General features: G+C 44.8%; 1 protein-coding gene across 2 annotated transcripts; it reads left to right on the forward strand.

Moving 5' to 3' along the window:
* The first annotated feature begins 1,538 nt into the window (after positions 1-1,538).
* Positions 1,539-17,869, forward strand: RPH1 (resistance to phytophthora 1). 2 transcript variants are annotated; one of them, XM_086482890.1, is made up of 4 exons: positions 1,539-1,851; positions 2,258-2,468; positions 3,023-3,192; positions 3,439-9,925. In XM_086482890.1, exons 1-4 carry the CDS (start codon positions 1,558-1,560, stop codon positions 3,457-3,459), a joined length of 696 nt encoding a protein of 231 aa, XP_086339016.1. In that variant the 5' UTR covers positions 1,539-1,557; the 3' UTR covers positions 3,460-9,925. The 2 variants fall into 2 exon arrangements, with proteins under 2 accessions (XP_086339016.1, XP_086339015.1); XM_086482889.1 differs by lacking the exon at positions 3,439-9,925 and adding an exon at positions 17,634-17,869 and having other exon boundaries at positions 1,542-1,851.
* Positions 17,870-18,308: the final 439 nt, after the last annotated feature.

Here is an 18,308-nt window from a genome sequence, read left to right on the forward strand (position 1 = left end):
AGAAATGCATTCGGTTACGTCTTTTGTAAAGTTCCCTAAACTTTGGCCGATATATTGTTATGGTGCTAACACTTTAAAACATGGTATATCTTTTTTCCACGGTTCAGAGTAAGGCCTGGTTTTTTAGCAACACTCCTTGTTACTTGGAATGCTTAAGAGAAGTATATGGTAAATGATGTACAAGTTAAAGAATGATGTAAAGTCCATTCACTATGATGAATTTCTAACCTAATTAGCAAGTCTAAACTAGCTTGGTATTTTATACAACTGTAAATAAAACTTCTTTATAAACTTCATTTGGTGGAGCTTTCATAACTGATAAAACTGTTGAAAATATATGGATAGGGGGATTCAACCACCTGGATTAGAAGGGGTGATGGCCTTCTAATCAAAATGATACTCTTTGACTAAAGACTTTGGGATTCTTTTAAAAAATTAGAGAAAATATATATTTCTTAACTTTGGACTTAGCTTGTTAAGTTTTAAAAAGTTTGTAAAATGGACATGGATAACAACTGGTATAGTCCATTGATGCCTATAAAACACATCCAATGCTAACTGAATTGTGGTTTTGTTTGGATGGATGCAAGTAAGGACTCTATTTTATCTTGGAAGGTTTTTTTGACTTTGACAAGCTGTCCTACACTGGATGGAACACTCACTTATGATTTGGGAAGTTCTTTTACTATCTGCATACTGAAAGAGGATCTCTTTCCTACAAACATTGTACTTAACATATATATATATATATATATATATATATATATATATATATATATATATATATATATATATATATATATATATAGAGAGAGAGAGAGAGAGAGAGAGAGAGAGAGAGAGAGAGAGAGAGAGAGAGAGAGAGGACTCTTGAATGCTGCGGTAGACTGAAGGCTGCAGTTGAGGGGAGGGAAGGAAAGAGAGCGAGAGAGAGAGGGGGAGGAAAGAGGGAAAGAACTGTTGCAACTTGCAAAGGCAGGCTTGCCGCCTAGAATTTTCGAGCTCACTTCTTAAAAGCTCTCTCCCTCTCTCTCTCTCTCTCTCTCTCTCTCTTCTAAGTCGTGCACTAAATACAACACGATGACAGGTCCATCAGTGAAAGGCAATGAAAGCCTTCTTTTTGCCGCCGAAGTCTCCACCCGGGACCTATCAAAAGCAACCGTAAGTGCATTTTGAACTTGCATCTCTCTCTCTCTCTCTCTCTCTATGCTCAACTTTTGGTCACATCTGAACTTGCTTCCCTCACATTTTTAGCCATGACTTAGACCTACACACTTTCCTCTCCCAACCACAATGTGGGCTCTCCATTGCGACTCTCATTACCACAATTTTGGAGCATTGAGAGTCACTCATCAGCCACACATACTACATCACATGTCCCATAGATCATATTTGACCTCCGAGGACGATAATAAAATCTATCTATCTCTCTCTCTCCCACCTCTCTCAAGTTCCAACCCCAAGCCAGGAAATATTGGACTTTAGCCTTCATCTCCCCCATCGCCGCTATATGATAGATAGATAAATAGTAAAGAAATCCTTGGCCATCAACATTGAATGCATAGGCCTAAGTTCTCGCAAGCCATGGGAGGACTAGCGGCTCTTAGTTCGAGCTCTACATACTCCCCGCTTGCTCATTTCCTCTTACAGCGAAGCCGTAGACCTGACTGTCACAGCAGCAGGCTCTCCATCAAAGCGTACTCGGAGGCAGAATCAGAAGCGCAGACATTAACCTCGTCATCGCCAGCATCGAAATCACCAGCTACGGAAGAAGTCGCTGAAAGAAAGGCAGCAGGAAGCGACGGAGGAGGTGCACCATTATCGTCATCCCTAAACAAAGAAATTTCTCAAGTTTGTACTTTCTGGACATTTTTCTGTAGAAGCGTTTCCATCTGTCGTTTCTTTTTTTCTGTTGTTTAGAGCCATGAAGCAACCGTGGACACATACCTTTGTATGGATAGTTCCCCTTTTAGTGTGCAATTCGGAGTATATTTTGGTGCCCAGTTCTAAACACACGGAGTTCCTGTGTGATATTGTATGTGTGAGTGTTTGCGGGAATGTCATAGTATTCAGCGAATACCATCTGTGGGGGACAGCTGTTGGTTTTGTTGTCTTTCGGATGATTACAACTTGCTATCTACTTCGTGTCTAAGCTGGATTTGCGTATGTAGCATGTGTTGTTTCAACTTTCTCTGCTTTTCAGTAAGTAATGCAATACATTTCAAAGATGAAGATTGCAAACCTGTGTCGTGAACAGGCTGTTAGAAAGACAGCGGCAACTTTTGCTCCACGGTCATCAACAAAATCAAAAAACCCAGCCGTTCCTGGAAGTACTCTTTACACAGTTTTTGAAGTGCAAGGGTATGTTTCGATGGCATTTGGAGGCTTGCTTTCCTACAATCTAATTTTTCCTTCATCGGACCCCGATATCTGGAGGCTCATGGGCATGTGGTCTGTGTGGATGTTCAGTAAGTGCTTGATCCTATCTGCTAAATACTTGAATTTACGCTTGAGCAATCGCAACGTCCACTGTGCACATTATAAACAACTTGCCTTTTGTTTGCATGCACATACTAACATCCATCGATATACATAAGCACCATAACACATGCTCCAGAAAAAAAAAGGTCTCAAAGTCTCTTGTAGATAATGCTCTTGTTGCAATTTTTGCACAAGCCTACGCATGCAAAACTTCGAAGTCATATATAATGCGCGCGCGCACACACACACACACACACACACACACACACACACACACACACACATACACATACACATACACATGTGTGTCTACGTAGATAGGACTTTTTGTAAGTCTGCAATATTACTTACCCTAGCTATGCACGTACAAAGCTACCTTACACCAACATGTACAAAGAAGTTTATTTTCTATATGTATTATTCAAATTAAGCACACAACCTTGCTTTTAAAACACCTAGTGTCACAACTCACATGTTTAATCTCTTTTCTTCAAGTCTTTATCTTCTTACAGAAGCCTTTGGGTTTTTTTGTCTTGTACAGCTATTCCTTCCTTGCGAGCTCGAGATTGCTCTAGCAAAGAAAAAGATGCCCTGAATTATTTATTTTTGGGTATCCCGCTTATCAATGTGTTGCTGCCATTATTCTGGAAGTCGTTTGCTGCTGTATGGACAGCGGATGTTGTGGCATTTTTTGTTACCTACGCTTGGAAGGTAATCTTGCATGAGAGAGAGAATCATGTAGACCACCTTGACGTTTACATAGCCTACACTTATTTATCTCGCTTTTTAACTTCCTCTAGGTAATAGGCCATTGAGCATCTCTAGAGGTCTCTTTTGTACAAGAATAGAACCCCTTTTCTCGCAAGAGAGAGAGAGAGAGAGAGAGAGAGAGAGAGAGAGAGAGAGAGAGAGAGAGAGAGAGAGAGAGAGAGAGAGAGAGAGAGATCTGTGTGACAGGGATGTCCTTTGGCTCCTTAACTTTTCTTGTTCTTGGCGGAGGCTATGTCTTTATACTTGCGTGACAGGACTACTTCGCTACACGGTCTTCACATGCTAGTGCAAGGGGAACCAGATTTATTGGATCAGGAGTACGCAGATGATACCTTGGTTTGCTCTGAGTATGCATCTCATTTGTTGGATAGATTGCAGGATGCTCTTACTGTTTTTTGCATTGTGAGCGGAGCTCTTATCAATTGGAATAAATCGTTTGGTTTTCTAATTGGTGTTGATGAAACTCCACAATGCGGTGTGCAGGATGGGTTTACTTGGTTGGCTACTGGACAATCATGTTGTTACTTGGGCTTTCAAGTTGGCATTGATGTATCACCGGAACAGTAATTTGAGCCAGTTCTACAGTCAATTAGAAGGAAGCTTTGTCATTGGTCGTCTATGCATCTCTCTCTTGCAAGCAGAGCCTTGATTGTGAACTAGGTTCTCCTGGCAACTGTTTGGTACACTGCTTCTTGCTGGACTATGCATTCTGGGATATTCATTCGGCTTCGGCGTTTGGTGCGCAACTATTTGTGGGGAGGTTCGGATGGCATGCACGACACCCGTCCCAGAGTTAGCTGGGGTACCATTATATTGCTTCGTGAAGAGAGAGGGTTGGGCATCATGGATCCAGAGATGTAGAGTGGTGCTCTACTGTCCAAACCAATAGTTAGAGGCTTATTTCTTGGGGCCAAGCCTTGGAAACAATTTTTGTATCATGCTTTGTCCTGTGCAATGCCACGTTTTGGATCATTAGATGCAGAGAGGCCTTGGCGCACAACTGTCCGTTTCATCTTCAGTGATGCTCCTTTGGATTCTACTCAGTTACTTCTTTTATGAGATCACTTTTATGGATTTGGTTGACTGTACGTCAGGGTATGATTCGCCAAAGACCGCGATGCATTGAGGACAACCCTTGATTTGGAATGCATATGTTAGTGATCATGAGGGATGTCTGTCAGGGGAGTGGACTCATATTGACTTGGCCAGATCGGATGATGGGCCAACAGCTTTTGTACGGATCTGGCTAGTGGCAGATTTGCTTGATGCGGATTTCATTAGCATTTTGAGTTCGGTACACGTAGGGGAGTTGCCACCCGAATGCTAGAGTTTGAGGATGCTCTTCCTCCGGATTGGCAGCAGGCTATCTTGGGTGTCTAAGATCTGCCCATGCATGAGGATTGGTGGGCTTTTTTTGATGATGACAGGCATCCACGCTTGGTGCGCAGAGGCACTCTTGTCTTCTCGCTTGTAGATCACGGGCATAGTAGAGGGCACATGCGCCTGGCATTTTAGGGCTCTTCTCCTTTAGATGAGCAGCGTGATTCGCATTATGAGCCAGTCCGAGTGGTAGGTGCATTTGGCAAGCGCTTATGTGTAGACCTTGTGTTTTCTTTAGAGGAGGTAGCGTTATGGAGGTTGTGGGTTTAGAAAGGTTTACCACCGGCACAGCTTGTCTAGGATCTGGGAGAGTGGATGTGGCCGGGACATATTGCAGAGGAGATGGTGTCATTTTTTGAGTACAGCGCGCGCATTGGTAGAGATCATTTTTCGCCACCAAACTGTCTGTCATCAGCCACGCCAGCTACAACATTGGTTGGAGCAGAAGCTCTCTCATGCCTATATGGCATATGTATCAGTATTGGTCATGCATTTGGAACCTTCATGTCAGCTGTCGTATTTCGTATGTCCTCTGGATGCTAGCGCGTGCAGGTCTCCCGGTTGGGACGTAGGCTGCTATGGCAGGACATGATCCTGCTTGTCAGTGTTGTTTGACACAGGTAGAGGAGACGCTCCACCATTGTTTTTGGATGTGCCCACATGCACATTATGTATGGCGTGCTATTTGCTGCCTTTTTTGTAGACTTGGGATTTAGGAGGGTTTTTGTGACGTGGGGGGGGGCCGTCACCTGGCTTTGGCGACATGCGGGCTCACATACCATGTATGAGCAATCTTCCATAGATCCAGTATTTTTGCTAACAGCCTTGGGATATAGACGGGCCACACTGGACATGGTGCCTACTTTAGTATATGAGTTTGACATACAGCCTCGTGATATTCTATTTGCTACGATATGTGTCACAAAGTGATGACGTGGTGGACAGCAGAAACCCTAATTGCTGCCAGAAATGCAAACCCTAATTTTTGCCAGAAACCCTAATTTCCGGAAATCGCGGAGGTTGAAATTTAAAAAAAAAAAGTTTTTTTTTTTTTGGAAAATGATGAGCGACGCAAATTTTGCTTTTTCTCTACTTAAATGAGAAAGAGAGAGAGAATGCTTTTGCTTTCATGTTTTGACTCTCTGTGAGAGAGAGAGAGAGCAATTGCTTTTGATTTGAAGCTTTTGGGGCTCTGCTTTTGGGCATCCCTTGTAACCTTTAAATTAGTGGTGAGGGCCTCACTTCTCAGAGCATCTGGACGCAGAGTCTGAGAGTGAAACCCTAACCGCTCTCTTGTACTTTGATGATTGATTAATACAAAAAGAAATACCGAAAGGGGCGCCAGTCTTTGGGGCCAATATCTCTAGGCGCGGAACTCCGCCGGGCCAGTGCAAATCTATTGTGATCTGTGAATTGTTTTGACGTGGTTATTTGGTGCTGTCGCAATTGATTTTTGACTTGGAGTGTCCAAGTCTGTTACAGTGGTATCAGAGCACGGCCGATTTCTCTTCTATGGGAAATCCGATCCCCGATTTTTTTTTTCCGCGGCACCTATGGCTTCAGGCAATGATCAATCGACTCCCTCTGCATTTGGAGATGCGGGCAGGGATCACAAGGAAGATTCCGACAAAGAGTACGGCCCGCCTTGGCCTACTTAGGCGGAGCGGCGAGAGATGGAGTGTCGCCAGTTGATCGGCGATGCAACAAAGATGATGCTCAATTTTGCCAAGGACCCGAAGATGACAAAATATATGAACCAGACCTCTTTAGAAGAGGTACAGATGGAGTGGCAGAGAACCACACCACCACTCCCGAAACCCGCTCTCAAGAAACCTTTTGCCTCCAAGAAATATACGGAGAAGGAACTGGAGAACGTGGTTGATGCACGGATTGCTCAACTTTTCGACGTGCAAAAGAAAGACAAAAAGCACGGCAAAAAGCAGAAGAAAGGTACTGACTTCCCGGGATATTTGGGTCGTCGGTCGACATTTGACAAGGCAAAGAAACAGAAGAAGCGTGTTCGATTTGAAGGAGTACCCAGTTCTTCTTCTTCTTCTTCTTCTGACAGTTCTTCTAGCTCTTCAGATTCGAGCGAAGAAGACAGAAAAGGTAAAAAGCAAAGCAAGAAACAAAGCTTCGGAAAGGGCAAGAAGAAGGCTACATCTCGCCCAGAGACTGACAGTTCTTCTGAGGACTCCTCTACAGACAGCTCAGATTCCGATGACGGAAAGTTTTATGCGAACAAGAAGAATTTTTACAAAGCCAACCAGTATGACTTTCTCGAAGAAAAAAACAAGAAAGTCCGAGAGTTTAAGGAAGGTGGCCACTCGATCAAGTTTGATACTTTTCAGGATACTCAGATGCTTCGAAGGCTTTGTCTTTTATTCAGCAGTTTGACATCGCTTTCGCGGAAGGACGCTATTCAGAGCACTTCAAGATTCAGAGAGCTACCTCTTACCTTAAGGGGAATGCTCGTACTTGGTGGTCCACGCTTCTTTTAACACGAGTGCGCCAGTTAAATGGCTGAAATTTAAGAAGATTTTTATTTCTTCTTGGTTGACGCAAGAATATGAACGAGATGTACGAGCTGCTTGGAACCATCTTCGGATGACCAAGAAAGATACAATCAATGCTTATTGTGAAAGATTCTGGAACTCTTTTCTACCCGCCTCTTCATTCAAGAAGATCTCGTTCAGAGAACAGATTGAGCGGTTTACCTTGGGTCTACCTACAGAGATCCGAGATCACTGCTTGGAACAGAAGTTAGCTTCTATTCAGGAGTTGATGAGTCATGCGAAGCGGGGCTTTGCCATTCACTCTGGCAGTCTGACCTACCCCACAAATGAGGCCATGACACAACGAGCCGAACAGACTTCTGGGAATGAAAGAAGAATGAAAAAGAGCAACCCAGAGAAAAAAAAGGATGCACGACCCAAGCTTACTCTTGAGGAGAGAGCTCGCTTCATCAGAGAGGGGAAGTGCTTTGGATGCGGGGAACATGGACATATTTCCGCAAAGTGCCCTGATAAGGCACAGAAAGAACAGAATAATAAAGACGACGACAGGTCTGAGAGTTTGAGAGCAGCTGAGGAATGTGGCAGAAAAGGCAGATAGAAAAGCAGAACTGGTACCACATGGCGTGGGACCTGCACCGAATCTAATGAATGAAAGTACAAACTTTGCCGCTTTCGGGGCAAAGTGAAGGATAAGGAAGCTCTTTTGAAGGATCCAAGGCCAACTTCTTTTCACTTGGAATTGGCGGCTCGATTTGGAACTACGCCCGACAGACTGACGCCACAGGCGGAGGTAGTTCGACTGGCACCCGGATGGGATGTTGCCATTACACCGAGCATTGGCAAACTTCGTTTGCAATGACAGGGGTGTTCAGGGCACGCGAGTGACGTTCTACTCGGGATCCCTTGGTACCACAAGAACTACGCCGTGGTTGACTACCGGGCCGAGAAAGCGACTTTGATAAATGAAGGGCTTAGAGATTGTACTTGATGAACTTCAGTTTCTTACTCATTCTTTTAGAAGAGAACTGAACGATGGATAAAGGTTGAATATGTTTTGACCTGATCAAAAGAACGCCAAGATTTTTCTCCACACTCATGCCGATTGCTTTTCAGAGGGCCTGAAGATCAAACCATTGATTTGATACCTAGAAGCACGCCACCGAATCGGCCACCTTATTGTGTGAGCCGAGTATAGAATGAAAAGATTATGAACTCAGTGAAAGACCTCTTGGAAAAGGGTCTTGTCCAGCCTAGTACTTCACCGTATTGCTCTCCAGTGTTGTTGGTTTTGAAGAAAGATGGATCTTGGAGAATGTGCATCGATTATAGCACTCTCAACGAAATCACCATCAAGAAGAGATTTCCAATTCCTAGGATCGATGATATACTCGACAGGTTACAGGGATCCTCGTGCTTTAGCAGGATTGACTTGAAGAGTGGATATCATCAGATCAGGATAGCGCCAGGAGATGTCTACAAGACAGCTTTTCGGACGACTTTTGGGTTATTTGAGTTTTTGGTGATGCCTTTTGGCTTAACCAATGCTCCTGCGACATTTAACCGGATGATGGACAGGATTTTTCGAGAGTACATGCTATTTTTTGGCACTTTCTTTGACGACATCATTGTTTCCTCCAAGAATGAGGCAGAACACAGAGATCATCTGCTTCAAGTCTTTCAGGCAGTACGAGATCACACGTTAGTGATTAATGCAAAGAAAAGTGAATTTTTCCTACCAGAGATACACTTTTTGGGACACATTGTGTCAGCAGCAGCAATAGTGCAAATGGACCCGGCCAAGATAGAGACTATCCATGATTGGCTCGATTTGAGGAATGTCCATGAAGTTAGAAGCTTCTTGGGACTGTGTTCGTACTACAGGCGGTTTATACGAAAGTTTGCAGAGGTTGCTTCCCCTTTGCATACCTTGACACAGAAAGGAGTACCTTTTTTCGTGGGGACCCACAGAGGTGACTGCCTTTCGGACATTGAAAGAGAAATTGACTACGGGACCTATTTTGACTTTGCCGGACTTGCAGAAGTCATTTGAAGTATATTGTGATGCTTGTGGTCGTAGTCTGGGTGCAGTCTTGATGCAAGAAGGCCATGTCATAGCTTACGAGATCCGTTTGTTCTCTAGGCCGGAGATGACAACACAAATCTATGGGAAAGAGCTTTTGGCGGTTATCTACGCTCTTACTCAGTGGCGGCATTACCTACTCGGAGCGGATTTTACTGTCTTTACAGACCATCAGAGTTTGCGCTACTTCTTGTCACAGAAGCAGCTTTCGGAAAAGCAGATGCGGTGGGTGAACATCTTGTCACAGTTCCACTTCCAGATTGTCCATGTGCAGGGACAGAAGAATGTGGTGGCAGATGCTTTGTTTCGAAAACCGTTGGTTCTGGCTATTTCCGCGATACATCATAGGAGCTTCGAGGATATGGTCGATCAATGTGCCACAGATACAGATTTTGCAGATATTTTCACACGGATACGGGATGGGGAGACAGTAGCTGGATACTCCCTTCGGGAAGGCTACTTGATGAAAAAGATTATGTTGTGCATTACACAGCCGTTGAGGGAAAAGGTTATGACTGATTGCCACTGTCCACCTTTTACGGGTCACCGCGGCATTTGCTACCACCATGAAAGGGGTAGAGAGATATTTCTTTTGGCGGAGACTGAAGAAGGATGTGGAAGAGTTTGTGCGCAGTTGCTTGGTATGCCAGAAGGTCAAGTTTGACAGGCATAAGGCACAGGGATTGTTACAGCCTTTACCCATACCCACCCGCCCCTGGGAAAATATTGAAATGGATTTCATTTTTTTTAATCTCCCGAGAATATAGAATGATCACGATGATTTTCCGATTACATGGCACGCCTGAGACGATTGTCTCCGACAGAGACCCCAGATTTATGAGTTTGTTTTGGAAGGCAATTTGGGAGAACATTGGCACGCGGATGCAGTTCTCGTCATCGTTCCACTTGCAAACTGACGGGCAATTTGAGATTGCCAATTCAGTGATTTTAGATTTATTGAAGTCTTGTATCTCGGATCAGAAGACTCAATGGGAAAAGAACCTATCTTCGGTGGAATTTGCCTACAGTAACACGATACACTCTTCGACGAGGAAGACGCCATGTGAGATTGTTGAAAGTGCTGCGAAGGTTCCATCCTTCCTGAGCACGAAAGATTAGATATTAGAAGCGGATGAATATTCGCGAGATTTGGATACGGCTTTTGCCAAGGTTCGCGAGACTTTGCAGAAGTCTCAAGAACGACAGAAAAAGGCAGCGGATCGCCATCGTCGCGACTTGAAATTGAAGGAGGATGATTGGGTGCTCTTACTTTTGAGAAGGCACGCCTAAGAAAGAAAAAGGGAAAGGAGAGGCTTTTTCCAAAGCTTAGTATGTGATACTACGGACCTTTCTAGATTACTGAAAAGATAAATGATGTCTCCTTCCGATTGAAACTGCCAGATACTTGGAGGATTCACAATGCATTGCATGTGAGTCTCTTGAAACCTGTTAAGGGTGATGTGCCTGATGATGGGGAGCCTGATGAGCAACCCAAAGTGGAAGAAAACGAGGAGATCCTTGTTCCTGAACAGATTTTGGTACATAATGATATGAAGAAAGGTAAAGTTCGAAGGCGGTTATTGGTTAAGTTCAAGAACTTTCCTGCATTTGATGCGAAGTGGATGGAGGAGGAGGACCTAGCAGATACTCCTCGGATTGTGAAACTTTACCTCGATGTTTTGGTTTAGCATAGTCTACTCCAAACGGAACCCAGAATTCAGCTTGGCCGGAGATCTGGTGCAGTGGGATGCACAAGAGGGGAGTCACTTCACTCCTTTGTCAACAGATGCCTCGATTTTGATACTAAAGTCACTGATGTCTCTTTGAGCTTCAGGGATACTGAGAGCTGACAGTATTCTGCTGGATGACTTTATAAAATGGAATTCCTGATTATGATACTGATTTGTTCTTGACTTCTTGTGAGTGCAGGAACTGATAGCCGAAATGACTGCAGCATTTTGGTATGATTGATCTCGAATAGACATGGTTGCAATAGGGGTTAGTTAATCGGACATCGTTGAGGTCCCGATTGGACCTAGATGTGATTGCTAGCTACATTGCCGATAAATCATGGTCTAAGATCCGAATGAATGTTGAATGTCATGTGATGTCCTGTGATGTCTGGTGATGTCCTGTGATGTCGTGTGATGTGACTGTCGATTTTGTACATGTGCTAGATGTGTGTTCCTAGTACGTAGGTACTAACAATCACTGTCTGCTAAGACGGTTTATGGCTTTTGTCGGTTTTGCAGGCGTAATCGCGGTCGATTACAATGCTTTCAAGAGAGGGGTATGTCACAAAGTGATGACGTGGTGGACAGCAGAAACCCTAATTTCTGCCAGAAATGCAAACCCTAATTTTTGCCAAAAACCCTAATTTCCGGAAATCGCGGAGGTCGAAATTTTTAAAAAAAAAGTTTTTTTTTTTTGGAAAATGATGAGCGACGCAAATTTCGCTTTTTCTCTACTTAAATGAGAAAGAGAGAGAGAATGCTTTTGCTTTCATGTTTTGACTCTCTGTGAGAGAGAGAGAGAGCAATTGCTTTTGATTTGAAGCTTTTGGGGCTCTGCTTTTGGGCATCCCTTGTAACCTTTAAATTAGTGGTGAGGGCCTCGCTTCTCAGAGCATCTGGACGCAGAGTCTGAGAGTGAAACCCTAACCGCTCTCTTGTACTTTGATGATTGATTAATACAAAAAGAAATGCCGAAAGGGGCGCCAAGTCTTTGGGGCCAATATCTCTAGGTGCGGAACTCCGCCGGGCCAGTGCAAATCTATTGTGATCTGTGAATTGTTTTGACGTGGTTATTTGGTGCTGTCGCAATTGATTTTTGACTTGGAGTGTCCAAGTCTGTTACAATATGCAGCTTAGTATTGTGGATTATATGGAAGGCTCGCTGTGCTTAGGTTCTGGGTGGTCGTCCTTCCCATGTGACCACTACTTTGGTTGTAGTTTGGTCTGAGCTTTTGCATACCTTGCGTAATCAATGGGATTCTTCAGCAGGCCTCTCTAGGGCAACAGAGAGGAAACGACATCAGTTTCTTCGACTATGGGCGCATACTACAGTTCTTTTCAGTATGGATAGAGGCACGATCACGTGGCATTATGCCCCTCCACGGTCGTTTATTCATCGTTCTTCTCAGTTTCCACTTTATGTACATATAGCCCTGCCACTGATCATCCAAAGTTTGTACTTCTTCTAGAAGATAGGCTCTCTAGAGCATCGCTAGAAGTCTCTGTACTCAAGATATAGCAATTGTTCTTTTGAGAGAGAGAGAGAGAGAGAGAGAGAGAGAGAGAGAGAGAGAGAGAGAGAGAGAGAGAGAGAGAGAGAGAGAGAGAGAGAGAGAGAAGGGGAAGGGGGGGTGGCAATTGAGTGGGCTCGTCAGACAGACCAGCCTAAAGCGTTCGTGCTTCCTGATTTTGAGAAGGCTTATGATAGAGTCGATTGGGGTTTCTTGGAGGGTACTATTCAGAGGATGGGTTTTCTCTTGCAGTGGATCAGACTTATACATTGTATCTGCATTATAATGTACTACTTCCAGGGTTGTCTGTCACAAAATGATGACGTGGCAGTATTGCCCGCACACACAATTGTTGACGTGGCAGAAATTGGACAGATGACGTTGCAGATTGTACGACAGAACCTGCAATATGCGTTGATAGGTGCCACGTGGCAGCAAGATGGATTTCCGCAATATGCATTGGCATGCTCTCTGGGGGGGACAATGAGCAAGGGCTTTTGACAAGTATCGGGCAGTTTCATCCACCTGGATAGGCTCCTTGTTAAACAAGAAGCCTAAGAACCAACTGTTCAAGAAGTGGACTTGGACGACCAGAACCGAGAACTAGATGAATAAGTATATCCGAGTGGCTGACTTTAGCTCAATCCGCTACCACGCATGGGACAAGTGGGCCAAGAGGCATTCGTGCCTGGCGTTGGAGCCCTATAAAACGATCGGCTTTGAACAAACATGTGGATACCTACTGTGCAGCTCATTAGGAGGACTGTCGTGAATAGGAAGGAAGAGAGAGTGCTGGCTCTCGCGAGAGTAGGCGGACTCAAACTGGCGGATACTTGGAGGCGTGGACACAGTATTTGCTTGCTGTGCTCCTAGTTAGAGGGTCATTCGCTTTCGCACTTGCTGGTGTCTTGCTCTGCGATTGATGATTCTAGGGGGCGTTGGCTAAATTGATTCAACTCCACTTAAACGATATCGACCCGCTATTGGACGCTGAAGAAAGGACCGTTATCCTCCTTGGTGGGGAGGCTCGCTGGAAGTAGCTGCCCTTCTGGGTACGCCGTGATCCACATTCAAGGAACGGAACTACAAGGCACGTCGCTATGGCGAAGTTCCTCGGTGAGGTTGTATCCCGGTACTTGGGTGCTTTGCATAGGCGGATGGAGGGTTAATGCACTCCGCACTCCTCCTATTCTTTTATTCTATAATCCGATCCCTCCCGAGGAAAATAAAGTCATTTTCCCCAAGCAAAGCCAAATGAGCTACAAGAGCGCCCAAGTGCCTTGCCCCTGCGGGGGTGTCAACCTCGCCAAAAAGGGGTTGGAATGTGCAAGGGGAGACACCACCAACCTCAACGGACGCAACCTGTGAGCCGACGCCCTTCCAAGTGGGTATGGCATTTCTTAGGGGAAAACCGTCGGGTTACAAGGGCAGTTTAGCATGGTGAGCGATAAGTTACCTGGAGGAGGAAACTTCGAAGGGAAGACCGAAGCAGGTCCCGCAGTACCTGGGCCTCTAAATAGAGGTACTTGGTGTCACGTGACACATCCCAATCCTATGTGTCCGTGGACAAGCTACACCATAGCAGGGTTCCCGTCAGTTTAGATTAGAAGTGAACTGGCACTTTTTGTGAGTCTATTCGTAGACCGTGCATGCCTAGTCACTTAGCATAGATGCATATCCTCCGGTTGCACACAGCAAAAGCATAAGCATTTCCATCAGATTCCATCAGAGTCAGTTTGGGAATTTTTCAAGTGACTTTATCCCATTTTCCCTATTTTTGACATTTTTCACTTATTTATTAAGTGACTTTTGTTGGGTAGTCAGTAGGGCAAATTGGGTAAGTTAATATATAAGCAAACCCAAGTTAGCATAATTTGGCAGATGAACAGAGAACACAACAGGCTTCCCCAAGCAGCAGGTGTTCCCTCCTTCTCTCAGTCTCATTCACTTGCACGCACAATATCCACTCACTTTGTTCGTGATCATAGCATTCTCCATAAGACGGAAAGCTCTCTTTTTCCCTAAGAACTAAAAGGAACCTTGAGCAATAAAGATCACTAATCTTGAGAAAATACAACATTCATTCCGTTGCACCTAACACTTGGTCGCTGTCACGCCCATAACTAATGAGTGAGATGGGTCTCTCAAGGGCACTGCCCTAAGAGTATAGATAATTCTGGCCTCCTGGGGAAGCAAAGCCTCACGTAGTCTAGAGGAAACTAGTGACAAAAGCGTCTGCCCTAGGAGCCTGGGTGCATAGTCTCGGTCGTTCTTCTTGTGCACTTCTTTTGGTGTATGAGGGGAACGGCCGGGAGTGCCCAATCCGACTCCTAAAACAAACAAACAAAAAACTAAACTACGATCTGAACTTGACTTTTCAACCTAAAACTATCGACTCTGGCAAGCCACAAAGGGAATACTAATTCTTGATGGACAATTGTGCAAATGCTTGTGTTGTGATTGTGTCTTGCCAAGGAACGAGCATGCTAAACATATTTACATGATCTACAATGGTGAAACATTGTGTATTCCTTGAATGCAATCTTTCTACCTTTTCTAAAGCGATCTTCATGCTTCTGTTCTCATCCATGAGTGAAGTATGTGCATTGTGCAATATGGCTTTCCTATGAGAAGGTAACACACAAAGACGGTGACAAAAATACAAGAGATTATCACAAACGAGAGACTCGAAAAATGCATATTGACTTTCCATGCGAACAAAAGATACCTTGCTGAATGGGTACTATGGACCTTGATTTGAGAGCCAACATCTTTCCTTTGCAGTTGAATGCATTTGCAATCACATCGTATATATTGCTAGAATCAAACAAGGTCACAACGCGCTGACCATTCACATGACCATAAGACTTAATATGAGACTCATCTGGATGATCTTTAAAACCTAAGGGTGCACTATGTGGCTCATTTATGAAGATGTGGATTTTGTGGGTGCTGTGACAATCACTTTTCATGTGACCATTAGTGCGACACTTAAACTTCATTTTTATACTCGGTTCATTCTTCAAGATTGAGATAGAGAAACCTAGTGTTGCAACACGAGACGAGGTGAGGAGTATACCCCCCCCCCCCCCCCCCCCCCCCCCCCCCCCCCCCCCCCCCTTTCGTCTATAAGTGACACGGGGTCGGAGTAAGGGGATCTACGGCGGGGCGCTCTTTCGGCGGGGCGGGGGGGCCTTTGGGCTGTTGGATCAACGCAACAGGGGAGGCAAGGTTTTATAGTACAAGTGTCACCATCATTTCAACGTGTCGCGATAGGCGGGTTGGATACGGAGTGTGAGTCCTGAGTGGGAGGTCGGGAGTTTGAGTTGCGTTGCGACGGCGGGGAGCCTAAAACTTTTTGTCCGTTGGAGATGGGATCAACGGTGGATTGAATCTCTGCCGTAGATCCCTCAACTCTCACCCGTGGCCTTCATAGACGAGCCCCCCTCCCCCTCCCCCCCCCAAAAAAAAAAACCTCTCCCTCCCCTTTTGAGGAGGAATACTCGGACCAAAAGGAGAGAAAGCTACGAAGGTGAGGAACCTGCAACAAATCCAAGGCAAGGAGTCTCTAATATTTGAGAGAGGAAGCCGTCTTGAAGAAATATAAGCAGTAAAATGATCTGCCCGTCCAAGACACACACACAATATGATTTATGTCTGGTTTTGCAAGAACATTTTTTGCAAGGAACAGCATGTGTGGCATGAAAATTGAATTGAGTATGTCAATTAGATCTATTTGGAAATTGTCAAAGGTGGCAGCGGAAGATGCAATGAAGACAAGAATTGGCTCGTGGTCTGGTGGGTACCTCGACTCCGATCTAGAACACCTGCAATGCCAAACACATGAACAAGGCACACCTGTGGAGAAGAGAGATCACTGAGGTAGAAAGAGATAGGACATTTGCAAATGAGAGAGAGAGAGAGAGAGAGAGAGAGAGAGAGAGAGGCTCTCCATGCTGATAACAATCTGCTTATACAAGTGACCCAAGGTGGTCCGGCATAGAATTGACATGCCCATGGATAGATCCGAGGCACACACACCTGCGACTGCTACTGACACTGCCAACCGCTCTTGCACATGAGACCACTGACACGGCCTCGACATGTGCATCTCCTCTAACATGCTCTGAGAGCATAGATCTGGTGCATCTCCTCCTGGCTAGATCTAGATGTGGATCTAGATCTTGGTCAAGGAAACCTGCTACTGCATGGGCACAAGGCCTGTGAAGGGCTGCCTTGAGGAAGTACTGCACCGTGGAGAGGATCTACAAGCACTGCATCTGCTGCCCACCAAAAACTCTAGGGCTGAGTGCTGCCCTCTGGCAAAGGGAGAAAACGCTGGGCTGCATGGGTAAAAACGCTAGGGCTGCATACCCCATCTGCCCTCTGCACCTCCTAGGGTTGCCCCCTAGGGGCGCCCTGTGCTCCCAAAGCCTGCAACCACACTGCCTCCCTCTAGCGCTCCTGCCCTGCCTATATACCTGACAGAGACCAGGCCGGCCAGCCAGCAGCCAGCACTCACGACCAGGACAGCAGATGCTCTGTGGGCTGCAGGGAAAAATACCGGCAGATGTGTACTCTCACCATGTAGGAGCCTAATGGCCATGGAACTGAGCCAAAACCCAAGGCAAAACATGGCTAGACACAGCCCGACATGAGAAACCTACCTCACACTAGCCGGGCACAGCCACAAAACAGCCCTCGCTCCCTAACACCTGTCCCTGGGAGAAACTGGGACCGACTAGACGAATCCGGAGAGATGCCTGAACTCTAACTGGAATAACAGTTAGTGAAATGGAGGTCTATCTATATGTACAGACATACATGCAAGTTGGATCATTGAAGGAGTGTGCCATTTTGGGGCGTCACTTTTTTTAAATCAAATGTACAGGCATTGCATGCAACTTTTTCATGTAGTGAACTCATTTATGCAAGACAAAGACCTCTTGTATCGAGTGGCTCTTTCTTAGGTCACACGTGAAACAAAATTATGCTCATTCTTGCCGCTTTGAAAATATGATGGCAAGGATGAAAGACATGGTGTTCAACTCTCTGACTCCAGTTTTATAACTCCATAATGCTGAAGGCCATATGTTCTAAATGTCTATCTTGTATATAGAGGTGTGTGTTTGGTACTCTAACCTTAAAAATGTATTCACAGCTCAACTGGTTGTCACCGGATCAAACGACAACGAAAAATTAGTCACTTTGACGAACATTGCAGCATGGACATCCGGTGAAGTGATAATCCACAATTCTGGTAATGCTCATTGAGATTAGCTAGCTGCCTTTATTTTGTAAGTTCAATGGAAAAACTGAGTCAGTATTTTTTCTCAACCTTGTATCTATACATTGGTGTTTTAATCAATATCAAAGATTGACTTGTATAGGGTTAAACTATCTTACAGCTTCAAAAGAGGACTTGTGTCATCTTTGTGAGTCACATTTTCTTTGTTTTAGTCTACTCAAGCCACTTTGTTATGCAAGGGCCTTGACCGGAGCTGCTTTAAGTTTTATTAGGGTTTTGGTAACGGTCGTTATGTGGGAATGTGGATTATTTATTTGGTAATAATGCTTGCTATATGGGAATCTGGATGATAAATAATCCAAAAGCAAGATTGCAGGTGTTAACTTTTATGATTGCATCTTTTGCATATATGGTAGCTGATTTAATTTGTATGGGTGATAAAAATCCAGGTTCTAGACAAAATAACGCACAGTGTCTTTTTCATCCTTTAGTGCTGCTCATTGGATTAGTGGTACACTCCGGTGCAAGACTGCAAGCAGACCTAAAAATATAAATAGGACCCATGTTAAGGGGACAAGAAGGAAAAAA

The sequence above is a fragment of the Adiantum capillus-veneris genome, chromosome 15 (assembly GCF_014529385.1).
Source record: "Adiantum capillus-veneris isolate H3 chromosome 15, ASM1452938v2, whole genome shotgun sequence".
NCBI lineage: Eukaryota > Viridiplantae > Streptophyta > Polypodiopsida > Polypodiales > Pteridaceae > Adiantum > Adiantum capillus-veneris.

Bases quoted from the DNA above. Each gene is read 5' to 3' on its own strand.
- RPH1 (XM_086482889.1), top strand. From the start codon at position 1,558: ATGCATAGGCCTAAGTTCTCGCAAGCCATGGGAGGACTAGCGGCTCTT. The intron at 2,469-3,022 runs GTAAGTGCTTGA...TGTCTTGTACAG, and splicing joins GTGGTCTGTGTGGATGTTCA to CTATTCCTTCCTTGCGAGCT. The intron at 3,193-17,633 runs GTAATCTTGCAT...ATGTATTCACAG, and splicing joins TTGTTACCTACGCTTGGAAG to CTCAACTGGTTGTCACCGGA.